This window comes from Doryrhamphus excisus, chromosome 20 (assembly GCF_030265055.1).
Source record: "Doryrhamphus excisus isolate RoL2022-K1 chromosome 20, RoL_Dexc_1.0, whole genome shotgun sequence".
Taxonomy (NCBI): Eukaryota; Metazoa; Chordata; class Actinopteri; order Syngnathiformes; family Syngnathidae; genus Doryrhamphus; species Doryrhamphus excisus.
The window spans coordinates 5,013,493-5,033,016 of record NC_080485.1 but is presented as its reverse complement, the minus strand read 5'-3'; the positions used below and the strand labels follow the sequence as shown (position 1 = coordinate 5,033,016).

The 19,524-nt window shown below is 39.8% G+C and overlaps 1 protein-coding gene and 1 non-coding gene across 9 annotated transcripts; one reads left to right on the top strand and one right to left on the bottom strand.

The window, feature by feature from the left end:
- Window positions 1–2,609: 2,609 nt before the first annotated feature.
- Window positions 2,610–18,910, bottom strand: washc2c (WASH complex subunit 2C). Of its 8 annotated transcripts, none has more exons than XM_058058883.1 (31): window positions 18,756–18,910; window positions 17,372–17,515; window positions 17,067–17,231; window positions 16,903–16,971; window positions 16,424–16,594; window positions 15,879–15,972; window positions 15,744–15,805; window positions 15,604–15,660; window positions 15,433–15,525; window positions 12,629–12,713; window positions 12,472–12,531; window positions 12,238–12,365; window positions 12,048–12,141; window positions 11,639–11,695; window positions 11,368–11,556; window positions 11,140–11,288; window positions 10,224–10,337; window positions 9,997–10,086; window positions 9,067–9,168; window positions 8,878–8,979; window positions 8,580–8,749; window positions 7,256–7,364; window positions 6,825–7,172; window positions 6,614–6,742; window positions 5,681–5,782; window positions 5,478–5,558; window positions 5,222–5,281; window positions 4,706–4,933; window positions 3,760–4,419; window positions 3,329–3,503; window positions 2,611–3,245 (listed from the first exon to the last, which is right to left on the bottom strand). In XM_058058883.1, the coding sequence occupies exons 2-31, from the start codon at window positions 17,513–17,515 to the stop codon at window positions 3,100–3,102; spliced, it is 4,233 nt and encodes a 1,410-aa protein (XP_057914866.1). In that variant the 5' UTR covers window positions 18,756–18,910; the 3' UTR covers window positions 2,611–3,099. The 8 variants fall into 8 exon arrangements, with proteins under 8 accessions (XP_057914871.1, XP_057914866.1, XP_057914870.1 ...); XM_058058887.1 differs by having other exon boundaries at window positions 5,681–5,773; XM_058058886.1 differs by having other exon boundaries at window positions 11,140–11,282.
- A 364-nt stretch (window positions 18,911–19,274) lies between these two features.
- On the top strand, window positions 19,275–19,346 carry trnaa-ugc (transfer RNA alanine (anticodon UGC)). Its single transcript has one exon. It is a non-coding gene; the product is annotated as a tRNA-Ala (tRNA).
- Window positions 19,347–19,524: the final 178 nt, after the last annotated feature.

Sequence of the window (19,524 nt, the reverse complement as noted above, 5' to 3'; positions counted from 1 at the left end):
AACCAATTGCCGTCTGCAAGAGCTGGGGGTGGGGAAATGGACGGTTCTAATATAATTGCAGTTTCTAAACGGTTTAATCAAGGACATAAATGGTACTGTACACTTTTCTATTTCATTCCATTATGGTTGTATAGTAAAAAGTAATTTACTACCGTCACAAATGTTCATTAAATTCACCTAAAATGGCAAAACTGCAAAAAAACCGCACATTTCTTTCTCGTGATCAATAGTGTCTAATTGAAAACAACTGCAATTTATATAATTTATGGTAATGGTAATGGTTTTATTTCATTTGAACATGCATCAGATTACAATTGAGTGTATCCCGTAATCAGTTCACAGTTCCACATGTCCAAAAGGAGTAGGAAGAAGCAAAGCTTATTAAATCCTACCCCTCCATCTGGTACTTTTACAATCAGTAACTGTTACATTTGTTCACTTCCTGCTTTCAGTAATACAGTTTAAGGTTTTGTTCGTTTTTTTTATTTTTAAATTTTGTAATTTTTTGTCCTGTACCGAAGTAGGAGGTGATATGACCATCCAATGACATAATGGGTACCATAGTAAGTGTCAATATAGTGATATGTATAGCACATCATGACTGGTTCAAGACTCTTCATCCTTGTATTTAGCAAACATCAACTGCTTGTATTGTTTCTTGAATTGGCTCATCGTTGTGCATTGTTTGAGGTCCTTACTCAATCCATTCCATAGTTTGATTCCACATACTGAAATGCTATGGCTAGCATAACGTAGTCCTAGCATAGAAGTGTTTCAAGTGTAGTTCTTCCCTGAGATCATATTTCTCCTCTCTTGTAGAGAAGTATTGGATGACATTTTTAGATAATTGGTTATTTTTAGCCTTATGCATTATTTTAGCTGTTTGAAAATTAACTATATCAGCAAGTTTAAGTATTCGTGATTTTAGAAATAAGGAGTTAGTATGTTCTCTGTAGGCGGCATTATGAATTATCCTTACTGACCTTTTTTGCAGTACATTTAGCGAGTGAAGATTTCTTTTATAGTTATTAGCCCATATTTCCACACAATAAGTAAGATATGGTAGAACCAGAGAGCAATAAAGAGTGTGGAGTGATTTCTGATTGAGAACAAATTTTGCTTTGTTCAATACTGAAATATTTCTGGCCACCTTATGTTGTATATTTGTAATATAAGGCTTCCAGCTCATATTTTCATGTTTTGTGATCCCCAGAAATTTATTTTCGTTCACCTTTTCAATGTCCACACCGTCTATTTGTATTTGCTGGTGCGTGTCCTTTCTGCTGTTACCAAACAGCATGATTTTAGTTTGACTTACGTTCAAGGACAATCTATTATCATCAAACCATCTTTTTAGTGTGACCATTCCTTCTCTGACCTTTCTAATGATTTAGTCTGTACTCCCTCCAGAACAAAAAGCAGTGGTATCATCCGCAAATAATACCAGCTTTAAGTCTTTCGTAACTTTGGAGATATCATTGATGTACAAGTTGAACAGTTTTGGCCCCAGTATTGACCCCTGGGAAACTCCTGGGTAATATATGAACTTGCATATGTGTATTCTCCTAGCTGTACGTATTGCTTCCTGTCAGCTAAGTAGCTTTGGACCCAGTTCAGAACTAATCCTCTTATTCCGTACCTTTCTAATTTAGTTATTAGGATGTCATGATTGATTGTATCAAAGGCTTTTGTCAGATCAATGAATACTGCGGCTGCACACTTCCTCTGATCTATAGCGTTAGTGATTTCCTCCGTAATTTTGATCAGTGGCATGGAGGTAGAAATGTTAGCTCTGTATCCATACTGACTTTCTGAGTGTAATTCGTTTGCATTAATAAATTTATCCAGCCTATTGTTGAATAGCTTCTCAATAATTTTGGAGAATTGTGGTAGTAAGGAGACTGGCCGATAGTTTGTAAATTGGTGTTTATCACCATTTTTAAAAATTGGAACAACCTTAGCTGTTTTCATTTCTTGGGGAAATCTTCCGAAAAGACAGTCTTTTCAGAAAGTCTGAAAAGATAAATTGCTGATGTACATCAGCGGTTCTACGATCTTGTTAACTACCGTTTTTATACTGTCCATTTCGATTCCATTACAATCAGTTGATGTTTTTGCTTCACAATTTTTGACAATGTCGATGATTTCCTTTTTTATTACATCTGTCAGAAACATAGAATTAGGATTCCTTTCTATTGTTTCATTCCTTTCCTTGCTTGTCCTTTGTTTCGGAATCCCTTCTTCTAGTTTGGGACCAATATTGACAAGGTAGTAATTGAACTTTTCAACTGTCTCATCCATATCATCATTATAGGAGTTTCCTACCATGAAATAATTAAGGTAGTCTGTCTTCTTGTTACTTTTCCTGATAATACTATTTAGAATGTGCCAGGTTGCTCGAATATTGTTTTTGTGCTTGTCTAATAGTTGGCTATAATATTTCTTCTTACATGCCCTTAGGGTTGTAATTGTAATTGAAATTTTTATTCTTAAGGGTTAACCACATTTCGGTGCTTGGTTAACTGAAGACAATATATTAATAATATATTCATAAAACTAGTGAAACGTCAATAAAAACAACACAATAAAAGTCTCAAATAATCACACATATACTCCAGATAGTATAAAATATGTTTCTTTTTAGTCATTCATAAAAATTACATTTCTTTTTATCACAGCAAAAGTTAAGAAATGCATGGGCTTCTTGTTGATAAAAACATTGTCAAAAAGCTTAAGACAGTGGGGGGGGAAGGGGCCACACACATTGATTTGACATAAAGATGACTTGGCACAAACCTATAGAATCTCAACAAGGCAAAGCCAAACGAACATCATTCAAAACAATTGACTGTTAATTTCTCCAGGCTTTGAGGCTAAGCACACAGTTATGCTTATAAAGTGCTATCATGTACAACAACCATTAACAGCATTGAATTAAATGTTACGTTATGGGATTTGATGCAATGACATTATTTATTTGCAGTACACGAAATGACTGTGTTGATATGCATATGAATAAATATCTCCATCAACAGTGTGTCCGATCTCTACATGTTACAAAGAGTTGATTCACAATGATACAAATCTAGCCAAAATACTTCAATTGCTACCAAGAGCATTAAGTGGATCATCAAATATGTTGCTTGAGTGTGATGCTGTGCTGCTCTCCTGGGAGGGGGGCGGAATCTTTGACTTGGGCGGAGCCTTTGTGGCAGTTTTGACTGTGCTTGGTGTGAAGATATCATCTTTACCAGAATAGATAGAACATCAGGTTCTAAATGAACATTGAAAACCACTGCTTTGCTAGGTATTATGTATTTTTGCTTACCTGTGTCGTCATCAAATATGGACGTGGTTGCTCCCTTTGTCCTCGTCTTCTGTTTTGGTGTAAAAGAGTCTGTCAGGTCAGCAAAGATGTCAATGTTGTCATCAAACAGGCTGAAATCAATGGGCTTGTCTTTGTCCTTCTTGCGGACTTTTGGCAAAGTGGTTACTACGTCATCCTGCCAAGACACAAAAAGAAATTATTTTGAAATTACAGTGTTATGTATTTATGTGTAGGCTAACTTCAACTGTAAGTTGCACACAAAAGGGTAAAAAAATCCAAAACCTGCACCCTACTGTGTTGCACGTGCCATTATTTTTCCTGCGCGCTTGGCAGCGCTTTTGGAAACTTGAAATTTGGATTGTGGTCAACTTTGGTGGATCCACTGTATTTTTATGGAGACCTTGTTAAAAAAACAAAAAAGAGCAAGTTACCTCAAAAATGTCCTGCTTTGAAAAGCTTTTGCTACTCTTGATGACGCTATTACTGGAGGACGTGGACATTGAGTTTACTCCAAAGATGTCCTCATCGTCGTCATCTTCTAAAAAGGCTGAAACCTTGGCTGCCTTCGAAGTTGATGTCACCTTTTGGAAGAGGTCATCACTGTTGTCATCAAAAATAGATGGGAGATTGCTTTTATCTTCCTTGACTGCTTCAGTGTCTGCACGATGTTGGACGTTAGTGGTGTTTGTGGGTTTGGTGGCAGGAGTATTTGCGAAAGAGATGGATCCAAAAAGGCTGTCAGAACCAAAAAGGTCGCCCTCCTCAAAGGAAGGCAACACTTTGCCTTGGCTGTGGTTACGAGAGTCTTGCTTCTTTGCATTTGTGGATAGAGGTGATGTTGGGAGAGAGGGCTTGGTGGAGATTTGAGTTGGTTGAGGTTGAGACGGTAGAGTGTCAGGCAAGGATGTGTTTGATTCTGTAATCTGAGGAGTGGGAGTCTGGCTTGAGTCGTCTGGAGATGACAAACTGGGGTTAGACTCAGAGAGGTGTCCACCACGGATCTCTTCTTGCTCCTCTATGGATCTTTGAGCAGCTTGCTGTCTTGCTACTCTGGACTGAGGTCTTCGATGTACAGAACCTTTGACGCGACTCTGCATAAAAAGATGTTAAGTTAGTGACGGTGGAACATGTCTTTTCTTGACGCCTTTTTTTTCACTAGGGAAAGTAAGTACAGTGGTGTGAAAATGTGATTGGCCCCTTCCCCTTCCCCTCACACTTGTTTCAGGTCATCAAACAAATGTTCTCCCTTCATAATAAAAAGTGTTCATTTGTGTTGTCATTGAAAGATATTTAAATTTGTTTGAGGAAGTTGCTAAACCCTTTTTCACACCACTGTAACACCTCCCTGGTAAAGTCAGTCAACACGACACTACATACCTTGTGTGCACTCTGCAAAGTGGAAGCCTGGAGAGGCGTGTCGAAGCTCACTGACCCTTCAATGTCGGTCTGGGCTCCAACAGGAGTTGTAGCAGGGCTGGGGCTAATACTAGAGCTGGATACCCCAGAAGACGAACTGGGATCCAGACCAGGGAGCACGCTCACAGCCCCAGGCATAATGGGGACTGAACCAGGGAGCAACACATTGGGGTTGATCTTCAGACTTGCCTACAAAGCACAACAATCACATCAAAAAGGTGGGTAAAACCCATAATGGCACAGAATATATTTGCAAAAAAGATATACTGAAACCAATAGGAGAGACAACTGTGAATGGAGGCAGAGACAGAAATAATGCAATGATGCATAAGAATCATGTTGTGAACGTGACAGAAAGAGTCACAAGCTGTAAAGTTGGAATGTGGAAACAAAAAAACTTTACAATGGAGTGGAAAAAATAATAGTAGAAGAAAAGGAATGAAACGCCAGAAATTTAGAGTGAATAAAATAAATTACTTGAAGTTTGCCAATCCTTGATGACGGCTCTTTAGGTTTTACAGGGCTTGGTGCAGGTTTCTGTGTAATTGAGATTACAGCAAATGCACAATTTAACCAAAGAAATCACATTTTTCCACACTTTAGAGACAGTGGTATAATTTGTGCGCTGCAATTACCAAAACAACAGGAAATACAGTGGTGTATCTGTGGGTGGCTTAAAGAAATCAGTTCAATTGCCTATCCGAACAACAGTATGCGTTTATACTCCACTCACCTGCATATCTGAAACGGATTCAGGATCTGGACTGACGAGCGATGCTCTGTCATTAGATATACTGGGTTTCTCTGCAACTCTCTGAGGAAGATTCCCCCATCATCCCCAAAAAACAACAAATGTGAGGCTGATTTCAATTATGTACTACAAGAAGTCTAGCCAGCTTTAAATGAGATAAACTTGCACAATAACTCAATTAGTACCGGGGGAGGACTTCTGGCCTTGTTGGAACTGAAGAGGTCATCGTCCTCATCCTCTGAGAATAGACTTGGTGTCGCCGGCTTCACTGAGCTGAGCTTTGTGCCCCGTGAAATAAACACAGTTGCATAATCATACCATGTAATGGAATAAATACAACCACATTCAGACACAGTAACAAATACCAAAATGGCGCCGAGGACGACCGCCTTTGTGTTTAGCTCTCTTGTGGTTTTGGTGTTTGTCGCTTAATTCTGTCTTTTGTGAGTCCTTGCTACTCAAATTCTCCAGAGATAACCTCATTAATTACTTCTTAATTATTTAATTGAAAAATAACTGAATTCATCACACAAGATGACCAGCCTTTTTCAGTGGTGGAAGACCATGTTTGCCGACTATGTTCTCTCACTTGGAGCCCACCTATGTGGAAGCCTGGAAGTCCGGATGGGGCTCCACCAATGTAATCTCACATCCTAGGTCTTCTTCAATGTCGTCGTCTCATCCTCTCCAAGTATCACGAGTGATATCAGTTCTCTTGAAAAAGTTAAATATGATTTTGCCTAGACTAAAGGTGATTTTTATAGTTCCTTTTTTTTCCATGTACCCAATAGTGTGTGGAGTGCAGCCAGGAATTCTGAGCCACATGAAAAACATAAATAAATAAGTTGCCCCCCACATTTTTTTTATTAATTAACTGTCATTAATTTTTTTGGGCCCCCCACTAACTTTTCAATATTATACGGCACCCCTGGCCAATAGCACTAAATTGAAAAATGTATAATTAATCCATGTGATCGGTATCAGCAATATAAAACCCTGATTGGAGCGTGCCGATATATACGTTTGGAGAGGAGCACTGTGTTTTGTCCACATTGGGTGTGTGCGCCTCCCCATTTGGAGGAGGTGCCAGTGTGTGTATGAACCATGAAAATACTAACTGTCGTTTTGTCCGAGGTGGCAAATAGGTCAACATCTGGATCATTGTCCTTCTGCTGGGTGGAACTAAACAACAGCTCCTCATCCAGGAACACACCGGTGCTTTTTGCCTGCGATTGCTCCTCAACAGGCTGTAAACAGTAAACACACGTCCAGTATGGAAATATGTTGAAAACAGGATGAAAAGTGCAGCTACAACTAAAGGATACACACCTTTGGAGCATCTCTGGCTGTAGGTTTACTGGAGGTGACAAATAGAGCAGGCTTGTCCTCTTCGTCATCATCATCAAACAGACTGAGAGTATTTGGTTTGACTTTCTCCTGCGTCTTAATGTTTGGTGGCGGGACGTTATCATCTTCATCCAACATGCTTCTTGTTTGCTTGTTGGCAAGAACGTCAATGCCCCCAAACAGGCTGACGGCTCCAACAGGCTTCTTTTTACTATCACTGCTCTCAAGTGATGACAGTAGCGTCCCAGCGGCCTTTAATGTCGTTTTCTCCGGCACTGACGGTTTCTCCGGCACCTTCTTCTTAGCATCCGATGCCTGTTGCAATCTGGGCTAAGGATCAACAGGTGGAAAAAAACAATAAGTGTGATAGATTACACAACCTATCAGCAACTACATAGCAAAGTTCCACTCACTTGATCTGCTGTGTTTGTGTTGTTCGGTTTAATCCCAAACAGCGAGCCGCTATCATCTTCATCATCCTCTTCCTCAAACAAAAGAGAAACCCTCTGTGGTTTCTTCTGACTGTGTGGAGAGCAGAATAACCGCAAGATTAGAGATGAATCATTGGCAAGACAACACATTCTTTATGGAGTACAGTGGTACCTTGGTTAGGTCTGACTCAGACCTAATGGACTAGACCAGATGCTAACCGCATCAGTTTTCCCCATAAGAAGTCTTGTAAATCCAATAAATTTATTCCAAAAAGCCAATTTTTTGTAGTTGTATATTTAGTTTGACATGCAGACAACAATTACAATGCATATAAATGATGAATGATTGAAGACATGATTCTTGATGAGACACCATGTGGCACCACCTTCCTGTTTTGACATAATTTTTTTTCTTCAATTCAAGAGGGTTTCTCAATACTGTGACCCAACACGAAGCCAAAGAAAGTTGCAAGTGCCAGCATTTCAACAAAGGTGACAAACACTATTGAATTCAAGAAATAACTCATAACAAAGCAGAAAGATGGTGTCCATGGGGTGTCTTGCTGTCACATCGTATCTTTGGAAACTGTAGGTAAAAGTCACCTTACATTTATTCCCTTCATTCATCATTTATATACGTTTAGAATTGCATGTAATTATAAAACTTGAATTTTTTTCATTTTTGTGGTTGGTGAAAGGGCTTTATTAACACAATTGGTATGATAATTGAATTAACACACTAGTGTAATATATAGTTCAATGATAAGAAACATTTTAACACAGGTTTTATACTTGTAATATTGCATTACCTTTTTTCATTCATTCATTCCTTTTCTACCTCTTTTTCCTCACGAGGGTCGCGGGGGTGCTGGAGCCTATCCCAGCTGTCTTCGGGCGAGAGGCGGGGTACACCCTGGACTGGTCGCCAGCCAATCACAGGGCACATATAGACAAACAACCATTCCCACTCACATTCATACCTATGGACAATTTGGAGTCACCAATTAACCTAGCATGTTTTTGGAATGTGGGAGGAAACCGGAGTACCCGGAGAAAACCCACGCATGCACGGGGAGAACATGCAAACTCCACACAGAGATGGCCAAGGGTGGGAATTGAACCCTGGTCTCCTAGCTGTGGGGTCTGCGCGCTAACCACTCGACCGCCGTGCCGCCCATTACCTTCTTTGTAAAATTATAAATATATTGTTGTAACAGTGCACAATAAACATTGTAACATTACTTTTTTCTTTTCAGTGCTGCACCCTTAAACTCCTCCATATGGTTCTTCATAATGTTATGAATACCTTGATTCTTTTACTGGAGCAAACAGGTCATCCTCATCTTCATCAAATAGGCTGCTTTTCTGCGATGGTGTGACACTCAAGAGGCTGGTGGGGGCACTGGCACTTGGTTTCATTCCACCCGTCTTATTCTCCTGCTTGGTGACATTCACTTTGGGGCTTATCCATTGGTCCTGATGTGGCGGATGAATAAAATGAGTAAAATCGCATTACAGAAATTATACAGTGGCAGTCAAACGTTTGGACAACTACCCAGTCAATATTTTGACTGGTACTGTATAAAGACTGTCTCCTCACATACCTCACCATCACTAAAAAGAGAGCTAGAGATAGCTGAACTGGGCTGTGGTGTGACGGTTTTAGCTGCCTGAGGTTTAGATTTTGATGCAGACGCAAATAGATCCTGCAGGAAGATAGAGACGATAAATAAAATGAGTACAGCAGTCAGTAAGTTTACCGCATGAATGCAAAGAGCTATTATCATCGTCACCTCTTCATCATCATCATCAAATAACGACACATGATGCTGGCTGATTTTGATCTGGCTTGTTGTGTCAGGATTGGACTGACTCTTGGGAATAGTTGGAAATACCTAGATGGATAAAACACTTAAAATACATAAAGACAGTAAAGTTCATGAATATACTTAAAGGGGACCTATTATAGTCATTTTGGCCCTTTTCTGGACTCCTGTAGAGCAGCTACACACAGTAACTTTCTTCCAGAATCTGCACATATTCCAGCTGTATTTCCTTGGATTTCCAAAACAGTCTGTTTTCATTTATTCCACCAACGACCCACCTCTGAGTATGCCCGCTCCGCTGTGATTGGTCACACTCCCAAGCACTCCTCAGTACTGTACTTCCGGACTACTGCTGAACCCCACTTTCAAATGTTGTGGGTAAAGGAGTTGATAATAAATGAACTGAGCCTTTGGAGAGGTAATTGAAAAGTGGTTAGGAGCTACTGGTAGCTCATGAGCTACTGGTTGGAGACCCCTGACTTACCATGTATAAACTCAAAGAGTGGTAACATAGGTAGGCATAGTGTGTCCGGCATTAATGCGCCTTTTCCAGCCAGTTTGGCGGATATTTCACATTCATATTCACAAAAAGAGTCCCGTGTCGAATGCCGATGACAGATGAAAATATTTTTGCTGGGAATCACCAACTCTAACCACTTCTGCTACAGTTTCCTGTAGCACTGTGAGCCATGGCTAACAACCGTAAACGGAGCAAAGCAGAGCTGTGGGAAGGGGAGTCCTAGAGTGTATCTGGGCTAGAGGGCAAGCCCACATAAAGAAGCCCGGTGTTGGAAAAAAAATCTCTGAAACCATGCGTTCACATCGCGAGAATACAACATCCTAGCAACATTTACAGGTCAGAAAAGTGGGAAAAACTTTTAAACTTGTGGGACATACCTGTGTGTCTTCATCATCTGAGAAAAGGCTACTTGTCATGGATTTTGGGGTCTGACTGACAGTTGGTACAGCATCTGGAACCAGCCCATTCTAGAAACAAGACCGTAATATGGCGCAAGAAGCAAAAAAAAAGGGGGTTGTTAAGCTAGGGCAGAAATACGTTTGATGAGTCACACACTAAAATAATCTAATAATGAGAGTGCTGTGAAACAAACATCTATCCAAACCTTTTCCGAGTTTTCAGACTCCTCACTGGTGGTGGACGGCTGACGTCTCATCAGGGCCTCATTCAGTAAGCTTTTAGTCCCGGGACCAAACATAGAGATGGCCCCTGCAGGAATCTAAACACAATAGCTAATTAATAATACAACATTAAATGTTACAATTAATGGGCTCCGCATGAACTTTAAAAGATGGTTGTGCTACTCAGCTGTGAAATTGAGTGTTAGTGTGCATGTCACACTTGCTGTTGTTGCTGTTGTTTCCATTGAACTCAGATAGTTGCCAATAAACGACTATGTGGTCAGAGACCCATGTTTTCCTTTGCACTTTCTCATGCACTCAAAATTCTTCTTAAAGTTGAAAAATGAAGTTGTTGTAAAAAATTCTATTAAAACCAAAAGTGTCCTTTCAGCTCACTCCAAACTACATAGTATTGCCAAGGAGGTTCCTAAAGACAGTGTGAACTCAACAATGCCTGTGTACTAGGGGTGTCACAAGATCTCATGCGATTAAAACGCTTTCTCGTTCTCGTGGGCGCTAGTAGGGCGATAATAAAGACATAATAAGGGTTCACTCTGTGTATTTGTTTCAGCACCTTGGCAAGTTTGTTCCATGGAAAAATGGCATGAATGGAGTGAGACCTTTTGTCAGTCATCTATTCTCTCTGTAACGTGAGTGAAGGCGGGGGCTGCTAGCGTACACACAGGGTGCAGAAGAGTGCAGCCTCGAAAGGTACAATGGAAGGTAACATTGTAAAAATGTAATTAGTAGATTGCAATATTTTTCATAGCTCCATTGTTAAACGTAAAGCTAAAATCTCATCTCGTAGACCCAATCGTCTCGCCTATGTCTTGTGATACCTCTACTGTATACTGTAGATAATGAAGCTGTAAACAAGCTATACTTAATGTTGATATTTACATTCTTCTCTGATGGCTTGACCGTCTCTTCCACCTTCTTGTTTTGAGCTGGGGTTGAGGCACTGTACTTTTCACTAAATATGTCACCATCCTCGTCGTCTTCATCAAAAAGTCCAAGGGCTTTTGGAGGTTTGGGTTTTTCCTCTGCAGCTGTAAAAAGATGACATGAAAATGTGTGACATAAGTTTCTCCCCAGAGGAAAGTAAGCATTGGAAGTGACCACACTTACCGGTGGAAGATGTTTTTTGGCTTTTTCCACCAAAAAAGTCGTCGTCATCATCATAATCTTCATCAAACAACCCTCCTACACCTCCAGATGGGATAGGACTCGGTTTGGAGTGGACATGGGTCTTACTTGTTGGAGCTTCATTTTCACTGTTCTTCGTCACGTCATCCACTGTATTAAAAAGGCTGTTTTCTGTTTTAAGAGAAGATTTTGGTTCTGTTTGAAGACCTTATTGCACATGTAAACATTATGCTGTATGCTAGCATTCAACTACCTGGAAATATCGAAACGGCACCAGGTGGAATTTTCTTGCCATGTTTGTCAGAGGATTCTTTTGTTGATAACAAAAGAAAATATAATTTTTACAGGAAAACAAAGAAAAGACTAATCACCTTCCCTTATAGCACAAAAGGTTGGAACGAAATACATTCTATTTGTATTTGCAATTAGCATAAAAATAAATTTTATCCAGTTACATGAGTGCATGACAATAGTTGACTGGTTGCGATGCAATATCATATGTATTAGTTTTTTTTCCAAAGAACAAGTATAATACAACAAAGTACAATATTATTTATGACCTCTCTAGTGGCTGCTTTACCAATATTAAATGAAGACTCCCAGCTAATGTCTCATGAAATACAGCCTATGCAAAACAAAATGAAAAAATAATAGAGCTTTACCTGCAGTTTGAGTGTTTTTTCTGATGTTTTCCTTCACAGACTTCTCTTCTTTGGACACAGGTTTGGGTTTTGGTGCCTCAGAGAACAAATCACCCTGTATGGCAATCAATCCGGAATAAAGTACCAATTCAATTATGGTAACAGTTGCGCAATGAAGCATAATGAAAAATCAACAATTATTATAAGGTACCTCATCGTCATCGTCAAAGAGGCCTCTCCCCCCACTGAAGAGACCACTTTTGCCTCCAAATGGGGAGAAGTCATCATCATCCATCTTTGGAGGTTTAAACATGTCATCACTGTCGTCGTCAGCAGCTGCTGTGGTGTGCATAAAGAGGTCAATTGAGTTGATTTGATGCTGCAAGGAAATAATGACAAAACAAGGATGATGATGATGATGAATAAATGAAAAGTTCATGCGTACCATCTGAGTTTGGAGGCTTTGACCCTTTTCTGCCTTTAGCTTTCTTCTTTGATGATAATGCTTTGGTTTGATGAAACGGAAATATCATGCATGTGAAAATGAAATAAAAATGAATGCAAAGAGAAATCCAATTGAATTTGATAAAGTGGCAACTTACAGGCTCGATCTCCTGTTGGTTTGCTAACCAGTTCACTTTTGATCCTGGCGGCCAGCTCGTCAGCAAAGGTTGGTGGGCCTGTGCTCTGAATGGCACATGAGAAAAACACTTGCATCATCATCAACATGGCTCAGTTTCCAAGCAGTAGCACTGAATGATATAAACTCCTGATCAAAATGTTAAGGCCACTTGACAAATTGCATGAATTTCCCAAAAATATAAGTAATCAATTTATTGCAATGAACTATTACCTCGGCGTGTTTCAATTTCCAGAATTTTGTGTAATCTGAGTCAATATTTTCTTAATTATATACTATTAACTATATATATATATATATATTAGACAATATAGACACAGACGAGTGCCCCTTGCAACAACTCCACATAGCCAGCTGCCATTTTTTTTTTTCCCATGTATGTTTATTGGGTTTTTTTTTTTTTTATAACACAAATATACAAAATACAAACTCAGAACACAAAACATAATATACAAACATAACATCAATACAACAAAGCAGGTTGCCAGCCCACCCCTCCCCCCTCCCCGTTGAGGACCCATATAAAACCTCACTTGAATCTTGTAGTACATGTTACATTCATCATTGAGCTTGATTTGTATTTACAAGATATTGAACAAAAGGTTGCCACGATGTTTCAAAATGTTGAAGTCTGTCTTTCAAGATATATCTTATTCTTTCCAGATGGAGTGTGTTCGTCAACTCCTCTAGCCACATCTTAGTTGATGGTACACTTACACCTTTCCATAGCATTAGAATCAGTTTTTTCGCTATAATGAGACCATATGAAATGAAACATTGTTGTGCCTTATTTAACATTTGAAAGGATTCAGAAATCCCAAGGATGATGAGCAAAGGTTCTGGCTTTAACACAATCCCCAAAACCTTGGACATTATATCAAAAACACCAGACCAAAAAGAGTATATTTTGGGGCAAAGTGCATAACTATGAAGATGCGTTGCCTTCGAAGATTTGCACTTGTCACAGATAGGCGAGACATCTGGGTATATATTGTGTAGTTTTTCCTTTGAGAAATGGAGCATGTATATAATTTTAAATTGAATAAGGCAATGTCTGGCACTGTGCGAACATGTATTAATCTTTTCAAGTGCACTATCCCAGAGATCCTCCGTAATCGTTTCGCCAAATTCTTTCTCCCATTTATGCTTATGTATATGAGCTGGAGAGGGAGTCATTGACAGGAGGGCTTTGTAGATGCGTGTTATCAGTTTTGGTTCGTCTATTGTCAATTTCAGGCACTCATTTATTAATGTTTTTGACTCATTCCGAAAGTCCTCCATATGTTTACGTATATAATCCCTAATTTGCAGATATTGAAAGAAAGAATTATTTTCCAATCCAAATTTATGCTGTAGTTGAGAGAATGAGGCAAAGATACCCTGTATATATAGATGTCCAACACATTTTATACCTTTCTGACTCCATTTGGCAAAGCTTCCCCCCAGACCAGACGGGGCAAAAGTAGGATTTCTATCTATGGGTAGGGCAGGAGATATAGAATTTAGGTTATAACTGGCTTTAATTTGTTTCCAAATGCGAATCATGCTGTGGATAAGAGGGTTATTGTTGTATAATGATCTACTGATCGGAATTGGTGCTAACAGAATTGCGGCTAGTGAATGTGGATGGCAGTCTTCCTGTTCCATTATTAGCCAATTGGGTGGGGACTCTGTGGTATTTAGACAAACAATAAAATTCTTGAGTGCTGAGGCCCAGTAATAAAACAGAAAATTTGGGAGAGCTAATCCTCCTTCAGACTTTAGTCTGTGGAGATATTTCCTACCGATTCTAGGGGATTTATGTCCCCACAAAAAGGGTGTAATTATGGAGTCTAATTGTTTAAAAAAAGATTTTTTAAGGAATATTGGAATATTTTGGAACAGGTATAGTATTTGTGGGAGAAAGACCATCTTGATTGCGTTTATTCTTCCGATCATTGAAATTGGAAGTGCGTCCCAAAACAGCAATTTAGAGCGCAGACTTTCAATTAAGGGCGGAAAGTTCTCTTGGAAGAGAGAGGTGTATTCTCTTGTCACTTCTATCCCTAAGTAGGTGAATTTATCTAGGGAGATTTTGAATGGAAGATTAGACCCAGCTGCCATTTGACACCCCTGCACAACCTGAAGCTCCATTGTTCCAGTGATGGAAAAAGCACAACAGATCATGGTGGCACCCCCTCCGTGTGCCATGTAAGAAGCCGTCAGGTTACATTTTGTCTCTAATGTTAAAGAATAAAATTTTCTTCCACATTTCAATGTCCCTTGTTTGGTGCTCCTGTCGTACAAATTCCAAACAAGCAATTTTGTGTCTTTGAAGGAAAAGAGGTTATTGTAGATGTTTCGCATCCTGCGGCTCAGGGCCAGTGACATTTTTTGACTAATATTCTTACGTTAATACCTCTCTGATGGTGTCAATCAAAATTGATGGTCCCTTGTAAGGGGGAATTTATGCTATATCTCTTGTATTGGATTATATCAGTGTGTCCAAAGTGCAGCCCAGTCCATTTCCAGCACACTGCTCATTTTGTGGTTGCCCTCTGCATATACTAAAATACATGTATTTAATATTAATGAGATATTAAACCAATTTGTTTTGTCACCTGTAACACAAAGCTAAGCTGTGGATGTTTTGTTCAAATAACTTGCACATCTTGTATATGTACATGTATCAAAGTGTTCCCCCGATCCTTCAATTTTTTGTGTTTTATGTTTAGAAACCTCTGAAGAGACTGAGCATCTGTACCTAAAGTTGTAGCAATGCTGTACCTTTGCATCATCTTCATCCTTGTCCGACTCTCCAAATATATCAGAATCTTCATCGTCGTCTTCATCCTCCTCATAACTCAACATAGATGATTTCTGTGTGTATAAGGTAAAATGTCTAATGCTGGAACATATAATGTAAAAAAAAAAAATTAAAAAAGGAAGGTCGCTTACCTTCTTCATACTATGGAGGCCATCATCCGTCTCCTGCATAAACTCATCATCTGAATTCTATTGAAATGCAAAGTTTTTAGCAATGTTAAAATGGCAAAAACCTTGTTAACAATGTGAAAGAAAGGATGACCAGCTCTTACATCTGCATCTTTGCCATCATCGCTTTCAATGACACTGTCTCTCTCGCTGTCCACTGACATTTCTGTGAAAATAAATTAGTAACACTGCATCATACTCACCAATACTGATGTCTTAACACAGAGACTGTTAATCACCATCACTAGACAGGTCACCAAGGCCAACGTCATCTTGTTCCATGAAAGCCTGGGAGCCAATCAGGAAAGGAAGAGGTCTATCCACGTAGAGATCCTGAGAAACAAGAAACATTCATTCATTCATTTTCTACCGCTTATCCTCACGAGGGTCGTGGGGGTGCTGGAGCCTATCCCAGCTGTCTTCTAGTGAGAGGCGGGGTACACCCTGGACTGGTCGCCAACCAATCACAGGGCACATATAGACAAACAACCATTGACACTCACATTCATACCTATGGACAATTTGGAGTCGCTAATTAACCTAGCATGTTTTTGGAATGGAAGGAAACCGGAGTACCTGGAGAAAACCCACATATGCACGGGGAGAACAAACTCCACACAGATGGCCGAGGGTGGAATTTAACTCAGGTCTCCTAGCTGTGAGGCCTGTACGCTAACCACTCGGCCGAAACAAAAAACATACTGTATGTAATGCGTGTTGATTCCATGAAGGTCACTGAAGTGCAATAGCTTTATCAATCAATAACATAAAGATTCTGCATTACCTTGGGTTCCAGTATTGCTCCGCCTCGGTCGTTAGCCTCCTCATCCTCTGAGTCAGAGTTTCCCGCTTTGATGTCCAGGTGCTCAAAGGCCGACTCCAGCACTTTTAAACCGTAATTCACTGCTTCCTGCATCTTAGGGATCAACTCGGCTTCCTTCTGCTCTCGAGTTTTCTTTAACAGGAAATAGTAATGTAAGGAAATAACAGACCAGGGGTAATGAGGTCAAATATTCACTGTACATCAACTAACAAACATATGTCATCTACATCCGTAATAACATCTGCTTATGGTTCATACACTTGCAGATACGATTTAAAATAGCATGGACTGTACCTTTCTAAACTCTGAACCCAATTTCTCATTCAATCATCATTAGCAAGTGTCCAATCTTTTCAATGGTACTGTTTGACAACCTATACCTCCAAAATATTGGGAGATACATAATTGTGTTTTGACAGTGATGCCACCTCTGAGTCTACCTGTTCAGGCTGCTTCTCCACAGCATCCGTCTTTGGAATGGGCTCCTCTACCTCGTCGTCATAAACTCTCTGCAACGGGAAACAAAAATGTATGCACTTTTAATTCCTGTCGTGTGCAGGTACAAGGACAGTAATGCTGACAAATAGGAAAAGGGATGTGTTACGTTTTCTATGAACTGTGTATTGGAGAGCATAAGGAAGTCATTGAAGACCGAGTGCAAGCTGCTGTCTGTGGCCTTGGTGTCTCGGATCAAACTGTCCAACTGCTTTTCTATCTCATGCGTCTTGGACAGCATTCTTTGAGAGAAGTCTTGAAGGAATAATAAGAGCTGCCAGAAGGGACAAACACAGGTATGTTGGCGAACCAAAGCAGAAATAATGTCAAGATCCTTGCAATGCAGTGGTTGAGTATTTCTCTCATTAGTCCAGGAAACCTGATTAACAGTGATTGTTTGCACTGCTCTTTTACCCCTGAATCAGCTGCTAATGACCAGTTGGCGCTGCTGTGCCTGATTTCTTCAAGACTCCACGGTCTCTCCCAAACCTGAGCATCTTTCCCAATGTGGTCACTCCCATTTGGACCATTTGCCATCCCATCTGGCATCCCGTTCATCTGAAGAAACAAAACAGTCATTCATGGAAGCAGTAAGTCTGACATGTTGTTATTTGAGACATCAATACTAATGCATGAAATAGTAGCGCATGAAAAGATGTCCTATTTTGCCTCTTGTAAACAAGTTTGTCTGATTATATTATTACCATGTCTGTGGTTTTAACAGCTGGATTTTATTATTTAACTTTTCTCACAAGCCTACAAAAATATATATTTACTTTTAAATATTTTACTGATTAAAAAAAAGGATACATTTTGTCCTGGCAACCAATCCAGGGTGTACCCCATCTCTTGTCTAATAACAGCTGGTATAAGCTCCCGCATACCCACAACCATAGTGAGGACAAGTGGTATAGAAAAAGAATGGCTGGATTAATTTTGTTTTTTTATAAACCTTGATTTTGTCTTTAAAAGTATTATTCCCAAAACACATCTTCGAAAAGAGGGGACGTCTCATATTTGGGTCAAAATGGTACTTTCTTTACTGTGTAAAGTATAGTATAACATCGCATATAGAGCGTGCACGACTTGGCAGCAACCATTAGAGGCACTGTTGATTCAACCTCAACAAGTTTGCTATGTAAAGTATGCTGTAGCAGAAAGGCATCATGACATGACATGACATCAGCTATGGCAAATTGATGCATCCATGCACACCTCCTCTGTGGCACAATTAAATGTTTAGCAACGAGCTCATCCTGTTAATTCCTTATTTTCTACGGCTGTGCAATTATTATAGTAAATCATTATAACACACACCAAGCTACAGCTACATTTAGCATCAAAGGTTTGACTCAACCTTGATGCCACACAGATTCACTGTGGAACCAGGATGAACCACTGCCCTCTGGTTAAAGGTTTTAATCGCCTCTACGTAAGCACAAAACAACTTTTTGCTTATAGTGCCTGTTACAATTCATAGCAACGTAAATAAATCTGCCCGAGTAGCTACACAGTTTTTAGAACTTATAGCAATATGACTGCTACGCTTACGATCAAAACGTACCTTTATAAATGTTATATATTTATAAATGAACTGCCAAGATAACTAGTTACATCGACGCCGCGCTGCAAAAAGTAGTAATTCATTGTATTGCTTTTTAAAGTTGAACTATTAAACTACCGGAGTAGTAGAAGCTGTTTGGCTAGCAGCTAGCTAGCTAGCCAACGTAGACGTTAGACTCAGCAAAGCCTACTGGCAAACACTGATACACACATAGCCAGCTTTCAACACGCTTACCTTGACAAGGTCCGGTGAAATAACGTCCACCAGCTTTCAAATGTGCCGAGAAAAGACGCTACACAAATGATCGATTATGCTAAAATGTGCCTTTCCCTCATTGGTCTTCTGACAGGTCAGCCATGTTCTGTCTGCAGACAGTCACCTGACTCTGGTTGCCTAGCAACCACGGGTAAGTAGGACGGAGTGGAACGAACAAATCTCGCTCGCAATGTAATCACACTTCGGTTCGTTGCTTGATGGTTTGACTTTCAATTCGAGTTCTTGAACTGGTATTGAAGAAACGCAAAAACTGTTTAGGATTTAGCTGACTTGTTTTAATGTTTTTTCTGTGATCAAAGAACTGTTGTTGCCGAAGTGCCAGTGCGCATGCGCAGGTATTTCACAGCTAGGAAGTAGCGACAAAGCCAGCAAAAATAAAACTTAATTCGTTCTTTTCGAATGGAAAGTGATTACTAACTAGTGTGCATATATAAATATGTTGAAATACTATGGCCAAAGTTTCCCTATCTATGGCGAGGGGATGTAGCTCAGTGGTAGAGCGCATGCTTTGCATGTATGAGGCCCCGGGTTCAATCCCCGGCATCTCCACTCTTTCTTTTGCCACAAATTGGCCTGCGTCCCTTTTGGACCACCTTCTTCTGTCCGCAACTATCAACACCTCCATCAGTTTCAGCAGCTATTTGTATCTTCATTTTACCTGTTTCCTTGCCTCTGTTACTGCTGGACCTACTACTGCCTCACTCCTTGATGCAAAATTAATAAACAG